At 41.8% G+C, this 18,369-nt stretch overlaps 1 protein-coding gene and 1 pseudogene across 3 annotated transcripts in view; one reads left to right on the plus strand and one right to left on the minus strand.

The window, feature by feature from the left end:
- Nucleotides 1–1,553: 1,553 nt before the first annotated feature.
- Nucleotides 1,554–18,369, plus strand: part of PRSS12 (serine protease 12) — a gene marked incomplete at both ends in the record, with an annotated part of 70,680 nt that continues 53,864 nt past the window's right edge. The window contains 2 exons of one of the 2 annotated variants that reach the window (XM_079706332.1): nt 1,554–2,366; nt 18,227–18,365. In XM_079706332.1, the coding sequence (XP_079562458.1) occupies nt 1,877–2,366; nt 18,227–18,365 (629 nt within the window). The remainder of the gene's footprint in view (nt 2,367–18,226; nt 18,366–18,369) is intronic. The other variant, XM_079706331.1, reaches the window with a different exon arrangement.
- LOC307054586 (ADP-ribosylation factor-like protein 6-interacting protein 1) lies at nt 16,050–16,661 on the minus strand (annotated as a pseudogene). The gene has a single exon. The product of its transcript is annotated as an ADP-ribosylation factor-like protein 6-interacting protein 1 (transcript).

Here is an 18,369-nt window from a genome sequence, read left to right on the forward strand (position 1 = left end):
GTGGAGAGCCAGTTTTGAAGGAAAAGGGTGACTCCTTTTAGAATTGTCACCTATTATATCAAGAATCTGTGATTGGTGAACACTGTCGACCCTACTAAAATAAGTAAATCGACCTCCCCCAGAGAAGGATTTTACCTTCACTCTCTTCCCCAAGTACAGTTTTAACCATGCTTTTGGAGTCAGAAAACTATTAGTTAAAAAAAAAAAAAATGAAGTAGTGGGTAAAAACATCTTGAATAAAGATTTGATAAATACATTCCTGGATTCCTAATATCATTCACTTGCCCACTTTTCTCTGAAGTCAAATCAAATGTTTCATTAATAGGAGTGAACAAAATTAAAAAAAAACCCAGATGATTCGAAAAGGTTAAACTAAGATAGATTATTATTTGAACTGGGGGAAGGAAATTAATTCAGTTTCTAACTGAAATCTAGGCTTTAACAATAATCGTTTAAGTCATGCTCAAGTTTTCTTCAGAGGGCAGTATATATTATGGGACAGTAGTTCTACCCCGCACTGAAACACGATTATGCCAGAAAGTAAAATATTGCCTTCTTTACGGCCTTCCTTTTTCTTGTTTAACTTCAGTGGCATAGTCAGGAACAACTGAAAGGGGAAATTCTAAAACATCCAGCTCCAGTGATTTTTTTTAAAATTCTAAACCAACTTTTTTTTTTTTTTTTTTTGGCGGCGGGAAGCTGTTGAAAGGGCTTTGCTAAGGTCGAGCTAACAGCTACAAAATTGCCGGCAGGCAGAGTCCACTTTGGAGAGGCGAAAGAGTAGGCTTAACTCAAGTCCCTTGCCGGGCAAAAACGAGGCAGGTGTTAGAGGGATGGCCTTTTTGGATGGGATGGAGACCCGGACGGATGAAGTCTTCTCTGGTTAGAAAGGAAATTTGGTCTTAAGAGGGCCTCACGGAATCCCAATAATAACCAAACAACTGGTGTTGTTCAGGGCACCGGTGGAAAGTGGGTGGCAGGAAGTAGAAAGGCTCAAGTTGTTTTCCCTGCGTCGGTTCAGGAATTTAATTTCAGCAAATGTTTACTGGAGCCTAATAAGTGTTGGCCACGCTGTTAAGCACTGGGATATAAAGCGGAACGGAACGTGGTCTTGTCCTTGAGGAGCTCACAGCTCAGGAAAACGGCTTCAGCATTCCAAGTCGGCTTTGATAACTTTCACCCCGGGACTTATCAAGGGAGAGTTGCAACTAAACCCATCCACACTTTTAACGATTTCAGAATAGAGGAAACGAGGCGCGGGGTGGAGGAGAGATGGCTGCAGGGGCTGGTGGCAGGCTTGGCAGCCGCCAGACGCGGGGCTCTGGTGGTGTCGCCTGCTGGCAAGGAGTGGCCAAGACCGTCCCCCTCGTTGGCACCCTCGGGCTTGGCTCGGGCACACTGAGGCCGCAGCGGTGCCATCAGGTGGTCCGGCCCGGCCGGGCGGGCTGACAGCCGGGAGCCAGGCAGCGGCTGCGCGGAGGTCCGGCTCCGGGGCGAGACTGCGCGCCCCGTGCCGGCAGCCAGGGGGCAGAGTTCCCGGGCCCGTGTCACTGCAGGCTACCTGGGGTTCCGGCCCCGCCACTGTCCTCCGGGTCCGCGTCTTCTCTTGGCGGGTTCTCTCCACCAGCCGGGGCTCCACGGAGCACAGGATTTCCCCGCCCGCGATCGCTCCCGAGGCGCAGGAGCAGAGGCACGGCCGGGGATCCGCGGCGGGAGGCGAGGTGGGGAGGGGAAGGCGGACCGCGCGCGGGGGACGGGAGGGGGCTCGAGTACGGGATTCCAGGGACGCGCCGCCCCGCCCTCGCCCCCTCCTCTCCTACCCTTCAGAACCCGCGGAGCAGGGGGAGTATGGAGCAAACGCCGCTGCTCTGGCACTATGACGCTCGCCCGCTTCGCGGTGGCTCTGATTTTCGGGGCGCTCCCCGGAGTGGTCAGCTTTGATCCGGTCCTCAGTTATCCCCTCCACCACCGCCATCGCCATTCGCCCCCTCCGGGTACCCAGTACCCTTATTACCTTCCTACCCAGCAGCGTCCACAGAGGACACCTCTGCCGCGCGTCCCGCGCCCCCCGGCGGCGCTCCGGGCCCCGCGCCTGCAGGCCCTCCACGCCCGGCACACGCCCGGGCCGCGCGCCGGGGACTGCACCGCCGGCGAGCCCTGGGTCAACGTGACGGACTTCGGCGCCTCTTGTCTGCGCTGGGCAGAGGTGCCACCGTTCCTCGAGCGGTCGCCCCCGGCGGGCTGGGCTCAACTGCGAGGGCAGAGCCACAACTTTTGCCGGAGCCCCGACGGCGCGGGCAGACCCTGGTGCTTCTATGGGAACGCCCACGGCAAGGTGGACTGGGGCTACTGCGACTGCCGACACGGTGAGTGGCCTCGGGGCAGCGGCGGCGACTTGGACTGGCGGGGAGCCACCCTAGCTAGGAGAGGGCATTAGGTGTTCCTTGAAGAGAGAGAGTGAGAGGGGGTGCGATTGCGGGTTTGCCTCGCTCAGTGTGATGGTGGGCTGCCACTGAGTTACCATCCAAGTACCTTGGTACCTTGACTTTGAATTAGCAAGGCGGGCTTCGTGTGTGAAGGTTATTTGGGGCAATAGTTTCTCTGGAAGATGCTGCGCTCTGGGTTCCTGGATAAGGTCTTGTCTCTGCCGTGTGTGTGTGTGTGTGTGTGTGTGTGTGTGTGTGGCCGCGCGCGTGTGTTGGGAGGATGTGTGTTTTCTGGATCATCTTGCCTTCAGAATGTTACCATATTTACATAGACGAGGCAAAGCAAAGGAGGTGATAGTTTCTAATTACTTGTTTTGGAAAGAGAAATATTAAATCTAATATGACAATCAATAACCTTCCCCCCGACCCCGACCCGATTTGGGAAAACGTGGTAAAATTTCTGCCTTACTCCCACCATTGACATGTATTTTGAAAAAGTCTGGCAAAATTTCCCGGCCAAAATACAACTTATCAAAATGATGTTCATGTTCTGGGTCACAGTGTGATAAATATCATCAATGAGTGAAGAAAAAAGAAAGGGAAAAGAGATCGGAATAGTAACTATCTTAGAGAAGAAGCAACTTGACATAGTCAAGTGCGGTTTTCAAGAGTGCCAGTATTCAGCTGTGTATGTTGTTTGTGGAAAATCGGGATCAATTGGTAAAAAGATAAAGTTGGTAAGATGTTTTGGTTTTGTGGTAATAAAAGCATCACATTAACAGATTTAATGTAAGTGAATAATCGGCCTTTGAACACTGCTTTGTTTTGAGTTGGTGTTTTGTTTAACATTAGGGCTTTTTTTTTTTCTTTAATAGTTGTGGAAAAAAAAACCTTACATGTCCTTCAAAGTTTGGATTTTCTTTAAAAATTCTTTTTTTTGGCAGCTCTCCATCCAAGCTGTGGGGCAGCGGTTTCACTAATTGTGATTCTGAAATATGTTGTACTTTGTACCTTTTGGAGGTAATTCGGAGGTTAACTTTCACAGGGCCATTCTTTCCCTTCAGAAATTTTTATTTATGTGTGCTTTCAATTGCATTAGTGCTTTGAGTTAAAGGAAAGTGATAGGAAGGCTAAGATCAATTATCCTTTATGCTAGAGAATGAAGTCATCACTATACTTGTGTTTCACAGACAGAATGCCAATGTGGCTGTAAAAAATTTGAGGTGATATCAAGCAGAGAGCCCTAACATTGTTTCACTATTTACTGTAAGAGAGTATTTGTAGTAAAATCTGATGTTTAGCCAACACTGACAGTTTTTTCATCTTTCTATTATTATATGTCATATTTCCTACTGTATATACACAGACATAAATAAATGTATTTCAGAGTTAAAACACTAGATCTATTGTTCTCTTTCTGACACATAATTCTTTTCATTTTATATTCCAAATGAGGAGAGTAGCTTGTTCATTGATTCTCCCCACCCTCTTGTGTTGAAAAGAGATTTAAACCTAACAGCAACGCACTCTTTGTGATTCCTTTATGTTCATAGTCAATTCTCACTAGACAGAACTCTGAACACTGCGTAATAGTGTGTGTACTTCCTGGAGTACAGTGGTTGAACACAAGAGAAACAAAAGAAAACACCCAAGATGGGAGATAAATTCTCCCCCCGCCCCCCCCAAAAAAAAGAAAAAGAAAAAAAAACCAGGACAGCAATCTGCTGGCTATGTAATAATTTAATTACTCTCAGAGGCTTAGTCTTGCTAACCCATTCTGTCATTTATTCCTCACATTCTGATTGGATGTAACTCATACCTTCAAAATGACTGGCATATTCTGAACCTATGACTTTTTTTGTTCCACATTTCAGTTAAGAGTGTGAACAAAGCTGTCATGGAGTGGTGAAAAGAATATGGAATTGTGCTTTAGAAAACACTGGTGTCCGCTTTGGCTCTGCCAGTAGCTATGCAGTATTGAGTAAGACTCAACCCCCAGAGCTTTAGTTTCCTTATCCTGAGGAAGGCAGCTTTGAAACAGATTTATTCAAAGGACTTTCCCAGCACTGAGCATGTACCAAAACACCCCGGCCTGATAATAACAGGTAGGATTTATTGAGCATTCACTCTTTTTTTTTTTTTTTTTTTTTTGCGGTACGCGGGCCTCTCACTGTTGTGGCCTCACCCGCCGCGGAGCACAGGCTCCGGACGCGCAGGCTCAGTGGCCATGGCTCACGGGCCCAGCCGCTCCGCGGCATGTGGGATCCTCCCGGACCAGGGCACGAACCCGCATCCCTGGCATCGGCAGGCGGACTCCCAACCACTGCACCACCAGGGAAGCCCGAGCTAAGCATTTCATATATTAGTTTTCTCATTTAATTCTTTTATTATTTTTTTAAAACTATTTATTTATTTGGCTGCGCTGGGTCGGGTCTTGGTTGTGGCACATGGGATCTTCGTTGTGGCATGCAGGATCTTTTTTTTTTTTTTTTTAGTTGCGGCATGTGGGCTTCTTAGTTGTAGCACGCACGTGGTTTCTAGTTACCCGACCAGGGATCGAACCCGGGCCCCCTGCATTGGGAGCGCAGAGTCTTACCCACTGGACTACCAGGGAAGTCCCTCATTTAATTCTTATAGCAACATTATAAGATAGTGCACATTTCACTCCACAGCTTATTTTATTCTTTAATTATATAAACATGTAGAAATATCTGTACTGTCTAATGATCCTATTCTTGTAGTTTAAAGACTAGTTTAAAAAGAAAGAGAAAGGAAATTATGTTTGGTCCAGTGTACATGATTTCCAGTCTCTTCTGACTTGAGAATATCCAGGGTTTTCTTTTTCTTTTCTTTCTTTCTTTTTTTTTAACAAAACAAACAAACAAACAAAAAGGACAAAAGGAAAGAAAATTAATTGTAATGAAATCCCTCCTTTAAAAAATAAACTGGAGGCTAGAGTCATGTACTTGTTTGCATCGAGAGTAATGAGGAAGTTGGTGCCCCTGAGGTGGAGAGTTGGTTGAAACCAAGTTGAAGGGGTGGCAGGGGGATATCAGGTGAGCCAGGGCAGGGCATGGACACTCCAGTGGCTCAGATATCTGAGAACAAGAAAGACGATGCCTGGCCCCTGGTTGTATGAAACTTGCAAATTAGTAATAAAGAATCATTTGGGGGATTCACCCTGAATCAGCCCTGGGAGTTAGTTCTTACAATGAGCATTAGAATCACGTGGGGGCTTATTCAAATGCAGATACCTGGGCTCTAGCCTTCAGAGACCCTGATTAAGTAAGCTAAGGAATTCGGCTCAGGAATGTGCATTTCTAATGAGCAGTCAAGGTGATTTGGAGGCTGAAGACCCTTTGTCACTGTCAGGGAAAACCATGGGAGGGCATCAGAACCCACCTAAGCTGTGTAGCGGTGGGTGATCATGTCAGCTGAGTCTACCATTCTGTGACTTCATCCCGCTAGATTTAGGATCAAGCATAAGGCAGGCCTATGGTAACTTTTTGTGTGGTTTTAGAAAATGGTTTTGTTTGACCAGTGTGGGATAATAACAACTTAGTTCACCAGAATATGATTATTAACTGAATGTGAGCCAGATTATTTTCACATTTCTATACGAAGAATTAACAGGCAACTGATTCCCCCCAACAATACCTCGCAATAATTTGGAGCTTCCTGACTAGAAAGAGGGATCCCTTTTCCAGTCTCCAGTTGGTGTGGCAGGTGGGGCAACTTGCTTACACTGTGTTAGGAGCTCCTCTTTGTTACAAGCAGACAAGTGGAACTCAACCATAGGTGACCGATGACTGATGGGTAAAATAGGTATAATAAACGATAATGCTCTAATGATTGAGATTTTGAAACAGGAGGGAAGGGGCAGGGCACAACCTTTAAAAGAATGACGTAGCCATAGGACATGACAAAAACTGGGTAGACCAACTAGGTCCAAGATGGCGGAAGATTTGACTTCCAGTGGACCTTGAGCCTCATTATATGCTCACTGTAATATATTAGCATGCTAAATGACACACCCAGCCGTGCCTTGGCAGTTCTGAGGCTGATCAAAGATCAAAAAGTGGTCAGTGGCCCAAGTCCTGGAAATCCCATCCTCCCACTCATTAGCCTATGAAATTACCCAGCCCATAAAAACTAACCACACCATATTTCAGGGTCTCTCACCCTCTGAGATGGCCCACACTCTATCTGTGGAATGTGTTTCTCTCTAAATAAATCCACCTCTTATCTATTACTTTGTCTCTCACTGAATTCTTTCTGCAACTAGACGTCAAGAGCCTGAGCTGTGTTGATCTCAATTAAAAGACCATGGGTTCAAGTCCCAGTCTGGGTTTTGGCCGGGTTTGAGTCCCAGCATGTGGGTTCAAGTCCCAATCTGGGTTGAATGGTTTCCATTTTACCAGAAAGAGTGATTCATAGATGTGACTTTTTGTCATGTCATGCAGATTAGTTCACCCAAATCTCCTGATTCAGATAGAGATAGCGGACTTGTGGGATGATACAGGCTGTACTCTTTGAAGTCCATCTGGTGTTTGAAGTGAAGGTTAATTTAAAAAGTTGGTAGAAAGCAGTCCCTTTTTAAACTTTTTTAATGCTGCATCTTGATTCTATGTAGCAGGTGCTGAAAAACATTTATTAGCAATAACAGATTTGATACATTTCCTGGCTGGATTTTAAATATTGAGCTCACTCTGCTTTTCAGGCTAAGGCAGATGTAAAATACTTTGATTTGGGGCATTATCTGACTTTTTACTAGTGTGAATTTTTGTTTTAAGAAGAAAATTAGATATCCACTTACTACTGCCTTTTATGAGTGATTATCCTGGACTCACAAATACTCTCTCTCTCTGCATATATATGCAGTCCTTGGTGTGTGTGTGTGTGTGTGTGTGTGTGTGTGTGTGTGTGTGAAGGTAACCTTTGCAAAAGTAATTTGGTTTATAACTGTGAAGGCAAACCTAAATATCAAACAGTAAGATATTACTCAGAGATCTCTTTATTCAATGGATACTCTGCAGCTCCTAAAGTGATAATAACAAATATTGTCTATAAAAAATGGAAAAATGCTCACAATAATGTTAAGGGGAAAATATGGATACAAAATTTAGATACATTATGACTAACTGAAAACAAGGATGGCTGTGAAAAGTTTGGAAGAGGAAAGAGATGATAATTACGAACTTGGATATGAGTGTGGCTTGGATCAGTTAAGGTGGTTTTGGTGGCAAAGAATAGAAAACCCAATTCAAAATGACTGAAGAAATAAGATTTGTTGTTCATATGACAAGAAGTCAGGCTCCAACATGGTACAGCTCTATTTCTCTGCTACTCTTGATTCCTTTATTTTCAAAGTGTGGCTTTTATCCTTAGGCTAATGGTTATTCCAGATTTCATATCGAGATAGAACAACTTGAGGAAGAAAGATAGAGCCCCCTCTTCATGTATGTCCCATTGAAAATGCAAGGAGACCTTCCCAGAATTCCACCCCCACCCCCCAGACTTCCTCCCGTATTTCATTGGCCAGACCTTCCTGGCACTATCTGGGAAGGAAAATGCAATTACCATGCTTGCCTAGATTAGTCAGGATTGACCTCTGAACACATGGGGACAATACAGGGAGAAGCAGGTAGTTATTGAGGAGGACCAACAGAGTCTGCCAAGAAGTGTGGTTGAGGTTTGTCCTTGTTGGCCTGCACCCCTCAGGCCTGCAAGCCCTGTACTTGCCCAGCCTCCTGACCGAAGAAAGAGCCCAGAGTCAGCGACAGAGACATCCGTGGTTTAATGGATGGGGGATCTTACATCTCTGAAGTAAGGTCCTGGAGCAACATCCCACCATGTGCAGCAGAGGGTGGGCAGGACATGGCAGCAGTCTTTGCTACAGGTGAGTGTGTGTGTGTGTATGTGTGGTGTGTGTGTGTGTGTGTGTGTGTGTATAGGGGCCTGGGGGTGGGAGGAGTAGGGGTGAGGGTGGGGGATGAGGGGGTAGAGAGGGAGGTTACCAGTTACAGAGGGAATTGACATCAGGTTGGCTCATTGGTTACCAGGGAAACTAGCAGGGGAGCACGCCCCTCACCACCCCTTTGATAAGCTATCATAGTGGAGATGTTCTGATCTAAAAATTAAAACAGTCTCTAGCTGGAGCTGAGGCAAGTGTGTAGGCGTTTACTGTTAGGCTCTATGATTAAGAGGGAAGGTCAGTCACGTGAGTAGGGTGTAGGTGAAGCAGGGACTGGTTGAGCAGGGGATGTACAGAGAGCAGGAGAGCTGCCATCTTGGGTGGCCTGACCATACAGTCCTTATACAGGTATCCCCCACTTTGTGAAAGTTTGCTTTACACCACTTCACTTTTACAGAAGACCTACATTAGTACCTGTTTCTGCTAGAAAAGAAATCCAAAGAGAACTTTTGCTCTTATGAAAGAGCAAAAGGTGAAAGGTGAAAATTGAAAAGAGCGTTCAGTGTTTGTTTTGCAGTGAGCCATTATAGAGGCAGCACACACCCAGAGCAGTGAGAGTGGTGCCCCTAAGCTCCTTCTCCAGGAACTACACTCAGTATCTCAGCACCAGGCTGCTGTCAGGCTTTGAGCTGTGTCTGTGAGCATCTGTGCTTTTTCTCAATTTATTTTGTGCATCTCTTAGCAAGATATGTCCTAAGGTTAGTTGCTTCTTGGCTTTATGCCATTTTGGCTTACAAAAGGTTTCATAGGAAAATTCTACTTTTGGATAGCGGGGAAAACCTGCATTGGGGAAACTTAATGCAATTAGAAAATATTTATAAGTAATGTAAAAAATTGCACCGTGAAATGCTTCACACATTTTTTTTGCCATATGTAGATGAATAACATTTAGACAGTGATTTAATTGGTAGAGCATATTTACTTGTTTTAAGATGCTATTTGCAGCTCTAGCAATTTATGTCTGAAATGAATAATTCCATTGTTAAGAATATGGAAGTTGGTTCAGTTGTTAGGTAAACAGTGTTTAATTCTAATTTTTAAACTTTTTCCCCCTTGAATTAACCTGTAAAGAAGGAAGTCCTCTGAAGCCTGTCCCTTTAGTCTGCATAGCAGACGAGAGTTTAGTTGTGTGCTATATGAACAATTGTTTTAGACTGCCTTCTACATGGTTGACACGCTGTTGTTAGAAAATCAGGAAATGTTGATTTTTGCCTCCTTTGCATCTAACTTTTCCAGAGCAGTCACCTCCTCTCACCTCTTCTTCCTCTTCCTGAAAATTAGCACAACAATATTAATAAAAATTTTATTGTTTGCAAAACACTAAAGTAATGAGATTTGCCTGCAAGAAGCCATGTATGCACATTCAGCTTCATGCTTTTTATAAGGGTCACCAGAGAGATGCAAAGACTGAGAAATGCTGATTCTTGTAGAAAGGCAAGTGTAGATTTCATTAAACATTTACTGACATTTACTGAGTTCACACTAGGGGTAGAATTTACAAAGATGAATAAGAAATCACCTGTGTCCTCTAGTTGAGGATGGCCACTCTCTGGTTGAGATGTCAGGAGAGTACTAAGCATTTTTATTACCTTTCCTATGATATGTACTTTGGGAGACAGCTACGATTACTATTAAGTGTAGTTTAATTTCATCATTCAGAGTTGTACAATAAAATGGTAATACCCATACCATGTGTTTATGTGTGGATAGTTCAGAGACAAACAATTTGTGGAATTTTCTGCTCCAGTTATTTAAATGCATGTATTGTTAGTGTACCATAACTTAACCTTGCATAGAGTCTTCTTTTATATAACATTATATAACATTTTAAACCCACAAATAATCGATAAGATTTATAAATTTCTAATAAGCCCACTGTAAATGGGTAGAATTGCTTACAGAGGATATGCTCTCATTGTGAACCAGACCAGTTCCTATTTTTTTCTCAGTACTAAAGGTATCTACATGAATAATAAATGAACAATTAATATGAATTATAGATGTGAACTAATGGAGGCAAATATAGTTCAGTTGGGTAATAGTTCAGGGGAATGCTTCGTACGTTAAAAGATGATTTGATTTCATTTTGACATGGCATGATTTGAGTAAAATCTATTTAGCAATGCTAAACTGGTTTCAGTTATGGGTAGATGTAATCATAGACAAAACAGAATATCTCAGTACCATCAAATAAGGTATAGGAAAAAACCCCATCAAAATTAACGTAACCCCCCCCTACTGTTCTTGAAAAATTCAGCTAACTGCTGCCCAATTCATTTGTTTTTAGGGAGCGTGATTTTTTGTCTGTATTTTATAATTAAGATAGGAAATGATCATTTAGTATATTTTTTCCAGTGTTACCTTTGGTATAAGGCAAAAGATTATGTTTCATTGTCAAATATGTGTACTAAATTGTCCAACATGTAATGGGCTTTTTTCTATTCTTTTAAATAGTTCATAAACTGAAATTTTTGCATTTTCAGCTTCAAGTATACTTTTTGTCAAGGATCTGAACAATAGCTTGATGTCACCAGCATGGATTCTTTCTGATTCCGCCAGAACAATAGAAATGACTAAAAGTAATTACTTCGTGCCTCTCTGAAGTTCAGTAATAGATGAGAAAGGATCTGTGTGATAACATTAATTTTCTTTTACTCATTTATCAAACTGTGATTTTAAAAGATTTTAAAAATATTTATTATTAATTCTATTCAGAAAACACTACTGGTATGGATCTTTGTTTTTGCTGTTTTTCTTTGTCTTCAAGTGAGTGCTATTCTATAAATATATTTTAAGGAGTTAGCTAAATAGGCATGTCTTTTCATTTGGTTTATTTTGGAATGAGCTGGATTTAGAGAACAAAGATAGCTGACCTATTTGGTTCCTTTCCTAATATTTCTTTTAGGCCTCCTTGAAGTATGGAGTATGAGAAGGGAGGTTTTGCCAGCTGTCCAAGGAGGGGTAATACCATAACGGCTCTATTAGTTTGCTAGGGCTGTCGTAATGAGTACCACAAACTGAGTGGCTTAAACAAAGAAACTTATTATTTCACAGTTCTGGAGACTAGAAGTCCAAGGTCAGTGTCAGCAGAGCCATGCTTCCTCTCAAGGCACTAGGGAAGGATCTGTTCCAGGGCTGTCTCCTAGCTTCTGATAGTTCCTTGGCTTGTGGAAGTTAGCTGCAACCTTCAGGTGGCCTTCTCCCTATATGTGTCTCTGTCCAGATTTCTACTTTTTATGAGAATATAGTCATGTTGGATTAGAGCCCTCCCTAATGATCTCATCTTATCTTGATCATCTACAAAGACCCTATTTCCAAGTAAAGTCACGGGTATTCATAGGCACTGGAAGTCGGTACATCCACATCTTTTGGGGGAATAGTATTCAGCCCATCACAATAGCCTTAAAAACTATAAAACCACTGAGACTTGTGAAGACAATTTTAATCTAGTTAGCTGTCCTTCTCTAGATTACCTTGTGTTGAGAGAGGCTGATAACATGGTTAAAGAGAACCCCTCAGGAATGTCTCTTTGTTTTAGGAATTCCTGTTTTTTAGCAAAGTTGTCCACAAAGCAAATTTCTGTAACAAAAAACTTTTATGTTCCTTTTCCTTTATAAAACTGGAGATACATTTACATAGAAGAAAAATAATAGTAAACATTAATGACAGTAAGCTCAACATTTTTGGCAGGGAATTAAGGTAGTAGAATTCTTACCATTGTTGTGCACTGGCACATTTTGCCTTTAGGTAGCTGTAATAGCAGCAGACTGGTACAGCTGACTGGTTTTTGTTGTTGTTGTTTTTTGCAACAATTCATTTCATGAACTCTGGGGCTCCTCTCCATGGCGTGCCATCATGCATAGCTTCATAGTTCCAGACTTTCTTCTGTTACTGGTTTAGCCTATAAATTTTCAATGCTTATTATAGTTGACCAAAAACCTCTGTTTGAGACTTCAACTTTTAAATTATTGTTATTACCACATTTTAAAAATAGGAATATTTAGAATAGAATATTTTCCATCAAATTGGCACATGAGAGACTTTAAGACTGTGCAGCCCTGGATTCACTGGGGTGTGGCCCAGGGGCATTAGCAGAGACTATGAGGGACATCGCAAAGTCCTGGGCTGGAGTAGGAGAGTGTGAGCGAAGGAGGATGGACCGATCAATTTTTGATAATAAGAGTCTGTGACAATGGAGCAGTATCGCCAAAGAATTGGTCTAGAATTTATCTGAAGGACTTTATTATTAGTAAGGTAGCAATAGAAATGAGTTTACCAGGCTATGAGCTTTGTGGATTGCTTTATTGTTTCATCCTCTCTCTCTCTCTCTGTTTTTTTTTTTTTCCATTGAGCTAAGGGTATTCCCTCTTGTAATTGTGCACCTATAAATTTGTGCAAATATATAGTTCTCCTACAAATTTGTACAGCCGATGGGACAAATCAGCCTCCACTGGAGGATCAGCCTCAAGTGCAGATCACCAGAAAGCCACTTCTCTCCTGTTGTGCAGTGTAGAGAAACTCTTCAGGCTGTCTTATGCTTCTGCCTGGCTAGTTTAACCCCATGTAATGTTTGGTAGATTAGTTGTAATAGTTCAAATAGAATGGTGAAAACCAACATGTCAGAATGCATAAACTGGTAGCTGAAGTATTGAAAGGTGCTTATTACATCACAGGGTCTTTGCTCAGATTGAGAGACAAGGGGACCATAGCAAGGGTGGGAATCTAGGAGGTCATGGCTCTGCAACTGCTCAGTTGATTGGGTCCATAGCTTACACATCCATAAATGAAGGGAAATGAATTACAGTTCAACCATCTCAACCATTCTAAGAGAGTCAATGAAGCAAGAAAAGAGTAAAACCAAACCAAACAAAAACTACTGCCTGTCTTAAATGTGCAGAGCGTGAATTGTGTGTTCATGCTTTTATTATTTTAGGCATATTATTAAGTTGATTTTTTTTAAAAAAGCTCTTTCAAAAAATTATTAGAAGAATTGTGAACTTCACAGAATTACATACCAGTAAGAAATACTCACTTTGAGTTCAAGGTAGATGATTACTCAGAATATTTTGGAAATTTTTATGGCCTTAAGGAAAGGATAAACTATGTGGAGGGGCACTGCTAGGAAGGTGTGTGCCTTGGGGATGTTGGTGTTGGGAATGGATTCTGATAGAGAATTAATTAGTCATTGACATGCAAATTGCCTTTCCAGAATTGCAAATATTTGTCTTCATTTGTTAAAGGAAAATTGGATGAGCACTCCACCTTTCTTGCCATATAGCAGATGCAGCTAAATGAATCCAGGCTTTCACAGCATGTTGGGAGCATCTGAGAAATGATGGTGGAACTGATAGTTGACCTGGAAATTATTTCCAGTGTTATCATTTTCATTATAATGATGTTATGGTAACAATTATACTTTATGCATAGTCTTTGCCTTCTCATTTGTAGATGCCTTAATCATTTAGATGATATGCATGCATCATTTCTTCTTGATAGTTTTTTAGTGATTTAGGCAATATTTTACATTTTATTATGATTACTTAACATGCACAAGTAGAGTTCCAGTTTGTTTTCATTACTAGAAATTTCTTCCACCGCTTTCATGTGAATAATTTGGTGGTGGTGGTGGAGAATTAATAAACAGAGAATAGATCAGATATCATTTCAAATAAACATTTGTTTCAGGTGAACAAATGAATTCTTTGAAATAAACTGCTGGCATTTGTACTGAGCATAATATTATGTGGGTCTCTATAGAAGACATTTTGTGGTTAAAAAAAATCATTAAAGGGCTTCCCTGGTGGCGCAGTGGTTGAGAGTCCGCCTGCCGATTCAGGGGACACGGGTTCATGCCCCGGTCCGAGAAGATCCCACATGCCGCGGAGCGGCTGGGCCCGTGAGCCATGGCCGCTGAGCCTGCGCGTCTGGAGCCTGTGCTCCGCAACGGGAGAGGCCACAACAGTTAGAGGCCCGCGTACCGAAAAAAAAAAAAATCATTAAAGTTCGTTAAACTCTTCAGACATATTTCTTTAAAAATATTCTGCAGTTCACAGTTTTCACCGAGCTAGACAGGGCTTCCTCTTGCTTGGTCGAATTAAAGAAGTTTAGAATATATGAATGATTTTTAGATTATCTGCCATATGAACGACCCACACCCATGTTCTCTCCTGAATAATCAGGATTTGGTAGTGCTGTGCTTGCCTCCATTTATGATTGCCTTTTGTTTGACAATTTTGATACAAAATTGACACTTTGTCATGTGAAATAGGATATGTTTCTCTTAAATAGTTACTTTTTTTTGGGGGGGGGGGATTCCAGCTTTTTTATTTTTCCCCTTTTACACACAACAAAGTAGAAGAAATAATACAGGATTAAAACTGCAAAAGTAGTTAATTGGTAGAACACACATACACAGAAAAATCTAGGTAGACAAACTTATTTACAATGAGGAAACACATGTAAATTACGGTAGTTTGTATACGAAACATTAAAAAAGAAAAGTCAAACATATGCTACATGAGTGCCACTGTTTACAGCAATATTGAAGGGGAGAAAACAACACTTATTTAGGAACAGATATACCACAAGGTCCAGGTTTTACAGCATCAGTGCAATAAATTCACAAAACTATATTACAGCTAGTTAATCAGTTTAAGAATTGTTCCCAAATATGTCACATATGCAGCCCTCGGACGTTCATTCCTACAGATTTCAACTATTCCATCTATGGGGACCAAAAGCAGCCAGTGTTACCATAAAATGAGAATCTTGAGGCTTACCTTTAAAGGCTTATTCTGGTCTTGAAAAACTGGTAGGATTTTCTACTGAAATGAATCTTGACTAAACACAGGATGAGTTTTGTTCTTTATTGGCTGGTCTTGGAGTGAAGGTCACAGACATGACTCTTAACCTATTATGTACTCTAGTTTCATTTAGCTGAAAATCTGAAAATAAAAGTATGCTAAAAATCCTAAATACCATCTTGCTTAAGCCTGCTACTAAGAAGCCCTTAAGGATGTACTAACTTCAAGTTTAAGTGCACGAGAACAAGAGTTCTAAGCCTGTCAGATTACCCATTTGGGAGGAAGGATCAATGCTTCCAACAAATTGCTAAATTCTGCACAAGGGAGAAGCCAACACAGGCTATGGAATTACTTTCATTTTATTCCATGAGGATTCTTCTCCCACAGTATGGAAACAGAATGAGGAATGAATCTTAACTGGTCTCTTCATCAGAAGTGGTAAACTTGGTTTCTATATTCACGAAGCCATACAGTTGTTTAAGCAGAGTGTGGAAGTAGACAGTAGAACCAGCTTCCTGTAGGCCACTGTTATCCCAGGCCACTGTTAACTGTACTAAAGGATGAAGTTCACCACTATATTATTTTAAAAGTAAGAGTTCAATTCACCCTGGGTGAGAAAAACCAAGACAAGTGGTAATGATGAATGAGTTGTCCATATAAGGCCAGCTGATGAGAACACACCCATGAAGACACTGGGCATAAAGCCTTACTTGGCAAGTCAGAATTTCTTCTAAGGGCAGAATGAGGGACAGCAAAGAGCTACATCTGTAACATTTTAGTATCCAGACAGCATAACAGACACTGTCCCCAAGGACACCATTAATCACACTGAATAAAGCAGATGTATTATTCATTTTTCTTTTCTTTTTGTTTGAGAAGCTTGTTTATCTCTCTTTTGGCCATTCCAATGTACTTCGAAATGATTTCATGTTGGTTTAGTCCAGGAAGCAAGAGTAAGAAAGTCACCATCAGGTAGGTGAGAAGGAGGTTGTGGACTTGCTGTCCCACCCAAGCAACCGCAGCAAGAGAAATGATCATGGTCATGAAGTACATTTTAGGCTTTTCTTCCTTTAGCGTAAAGAGGCGTTTCCACCAGCCCACAACTCTGCATCGAGTTTTTACTAGATTGTTGCAAATTTCATGGAATCTCTGCTGTTGCTCAGTGGTCCATTTATTGGAGCCAAAAATTCTAGGCGCTAGAATGGGAATAAGGTAGTCAGCCAAGCACAAAAACATAACAAAACAGGAAACACCTGACAGAACGGATGGATCTAGATAGTAGGTAGTCAGAAACACCAAAAAAACCACACCCATGATGGCAGGTGGAAACCAGGCTCTTTCCCATCGGAGGACTTTATCTGCCATCAGCATCACTTCTCCTCATCCTTGCAGCTGCTCTTCCAGATTTGCAGTCTTTGCAGCCAGCAGGTTGCTGCTGCTATTATCTCCTTCCGCCATTGTTCCTGAGGTGCCCCCTCAGCGAGCGCAAGACGCCCCCCAAACCCGGCCTTCCTCAGAGGCACTCACGACAACCCTCAATAGTTACATTTTTTAAGGATGATTATGTGGAAAGTAATAATGGTAGATGACTAGGCTAGTGCAAATGAAATGTATGGATGATTTGTGAATCTAATGTTTTCGGAAAATCATTATAAAGCCATACATAATGACTTTGAAGTATGCAAAACATGCCAGAAAATTTTGGTAGAATTTAATTTCTTTACCTACGAAAAAAAGGCCATCCTAAGCAACTTTTCACAGAATTTTATGAAATTTTTAAGTTCTCTGAGTTTGATTCTATCTCTGTAAGTGTCCCAATTGCTGCCCATCAGTCAGTACCCACTCTGAAAACCAATGACCATGAGAAGAGAAATGTAGGCCTTTGATCCACACTTCTTTAAAAAAACTGAAATATATTTGATGTATGATATTATGTTAGTTTCAGATGTACTGATAGTGATTGGATATTTGCATATGTTATGAAATGATCACCACGATAGGTCTAGTAACCACTTTGATCCACACTTAAGGGATAAGACATAAAATATTATTTTCCCCAGGGGTGCTTGAATTTAAATTTTGACTCTTTTAAGACTGAAAAGAATGACTCAAATTGTGGACTGTGAAGCAGCTGAGTGGGATGGTATGTAAGGGAAAGTGAAGTTCCAGGGCCATTCAGTTACACCAAACTACTCTACTTAGCGGCAGTTTCCCTAAGACTAACTTTAGGCAATGTTTTCAACACTTAACACCTTTCTGAACTTATAGACATAAGCTTTAGACTTGTCACGAGTAGTGCTGGAGGCTAAAAGGGGAAAAGCATTTTATTCTTCTTTAGTGGAAGAACAAATCAGATAGAAGGAAGATATAACAGCCAATAACAGGGAATTTATAAACAGAACATTGAATTTAGTTTCTCTGTTTTTTTTAATCTGTGACCTCATGTGAAGATGGAAAGTGATCCATAAATGATAAGAACTTAACATGTGATGTGATCTAATACTTGGGATGTAATTATCATCCATTAGTCATAGTCTTTCAATTTTTCCCTTTGAAAATCATAATTGGACTTTGTTTGCCTAGGTAAAAGAAAGTATCATTAGCATTGACATCAGGATGTTAATTACCAAAAACAAAAAAAGAGCCTGCTAGGGCTTCCCAGGTGGCTCAGTGGTTGAGAGTCCGCCTGCCGATGCAGGGAACGCGGGTTTGTGCCCTGGTCCGGGAGGATCCCACATGCTGTGGAGCGGCTGGGCCCGTGAGTCATGGCCGCTGAGCCTGCGCGTCCGGAGCCTGTGCTCCACAACGGGAGAGGCCACAGCAGTGAGAGGCCCGCGTACCGCAAAAAAAAAAAAAAAAAAAAGAGCCTGCTAAATCCTCATTTAAAGAAAGAAGCACATGCTGTGAACAGTGAGAGACTGGATCTCTCACCACTTCAGTGGAAAAATCATGTTATCAGTATGTTCAGTATGTTCAAATGATTATTTGCTATTAAAGGATTTTGGGATTCTTTTCCACTTTAGGGTCAGTCCGACTTCATGGTGGCAAAAACGAGTTTGAAGGCACAGTAGAAGTATACGCAAACGGAGTTTGGGGCACAGTCTGTAGCAACCACTGGGATGACTCTGATGCATCGGTTGTTTGTCACCAGCTGCAGCTGGGGTGA

The sequence above is a fragment of the Hyperoodon ampullatus genome (genome assembly GCF_949752795.1).
Source record: "Hyperoodon ampullatus genome assembly, chromosome: 1".
Classification (NCBI taxonomy): Eukaryota; Metazoa; Chordata; class Mammalia; order Artiodactyla; family Ziphiidae; genus Hyperoodon; species Hyperoodon ampullatus.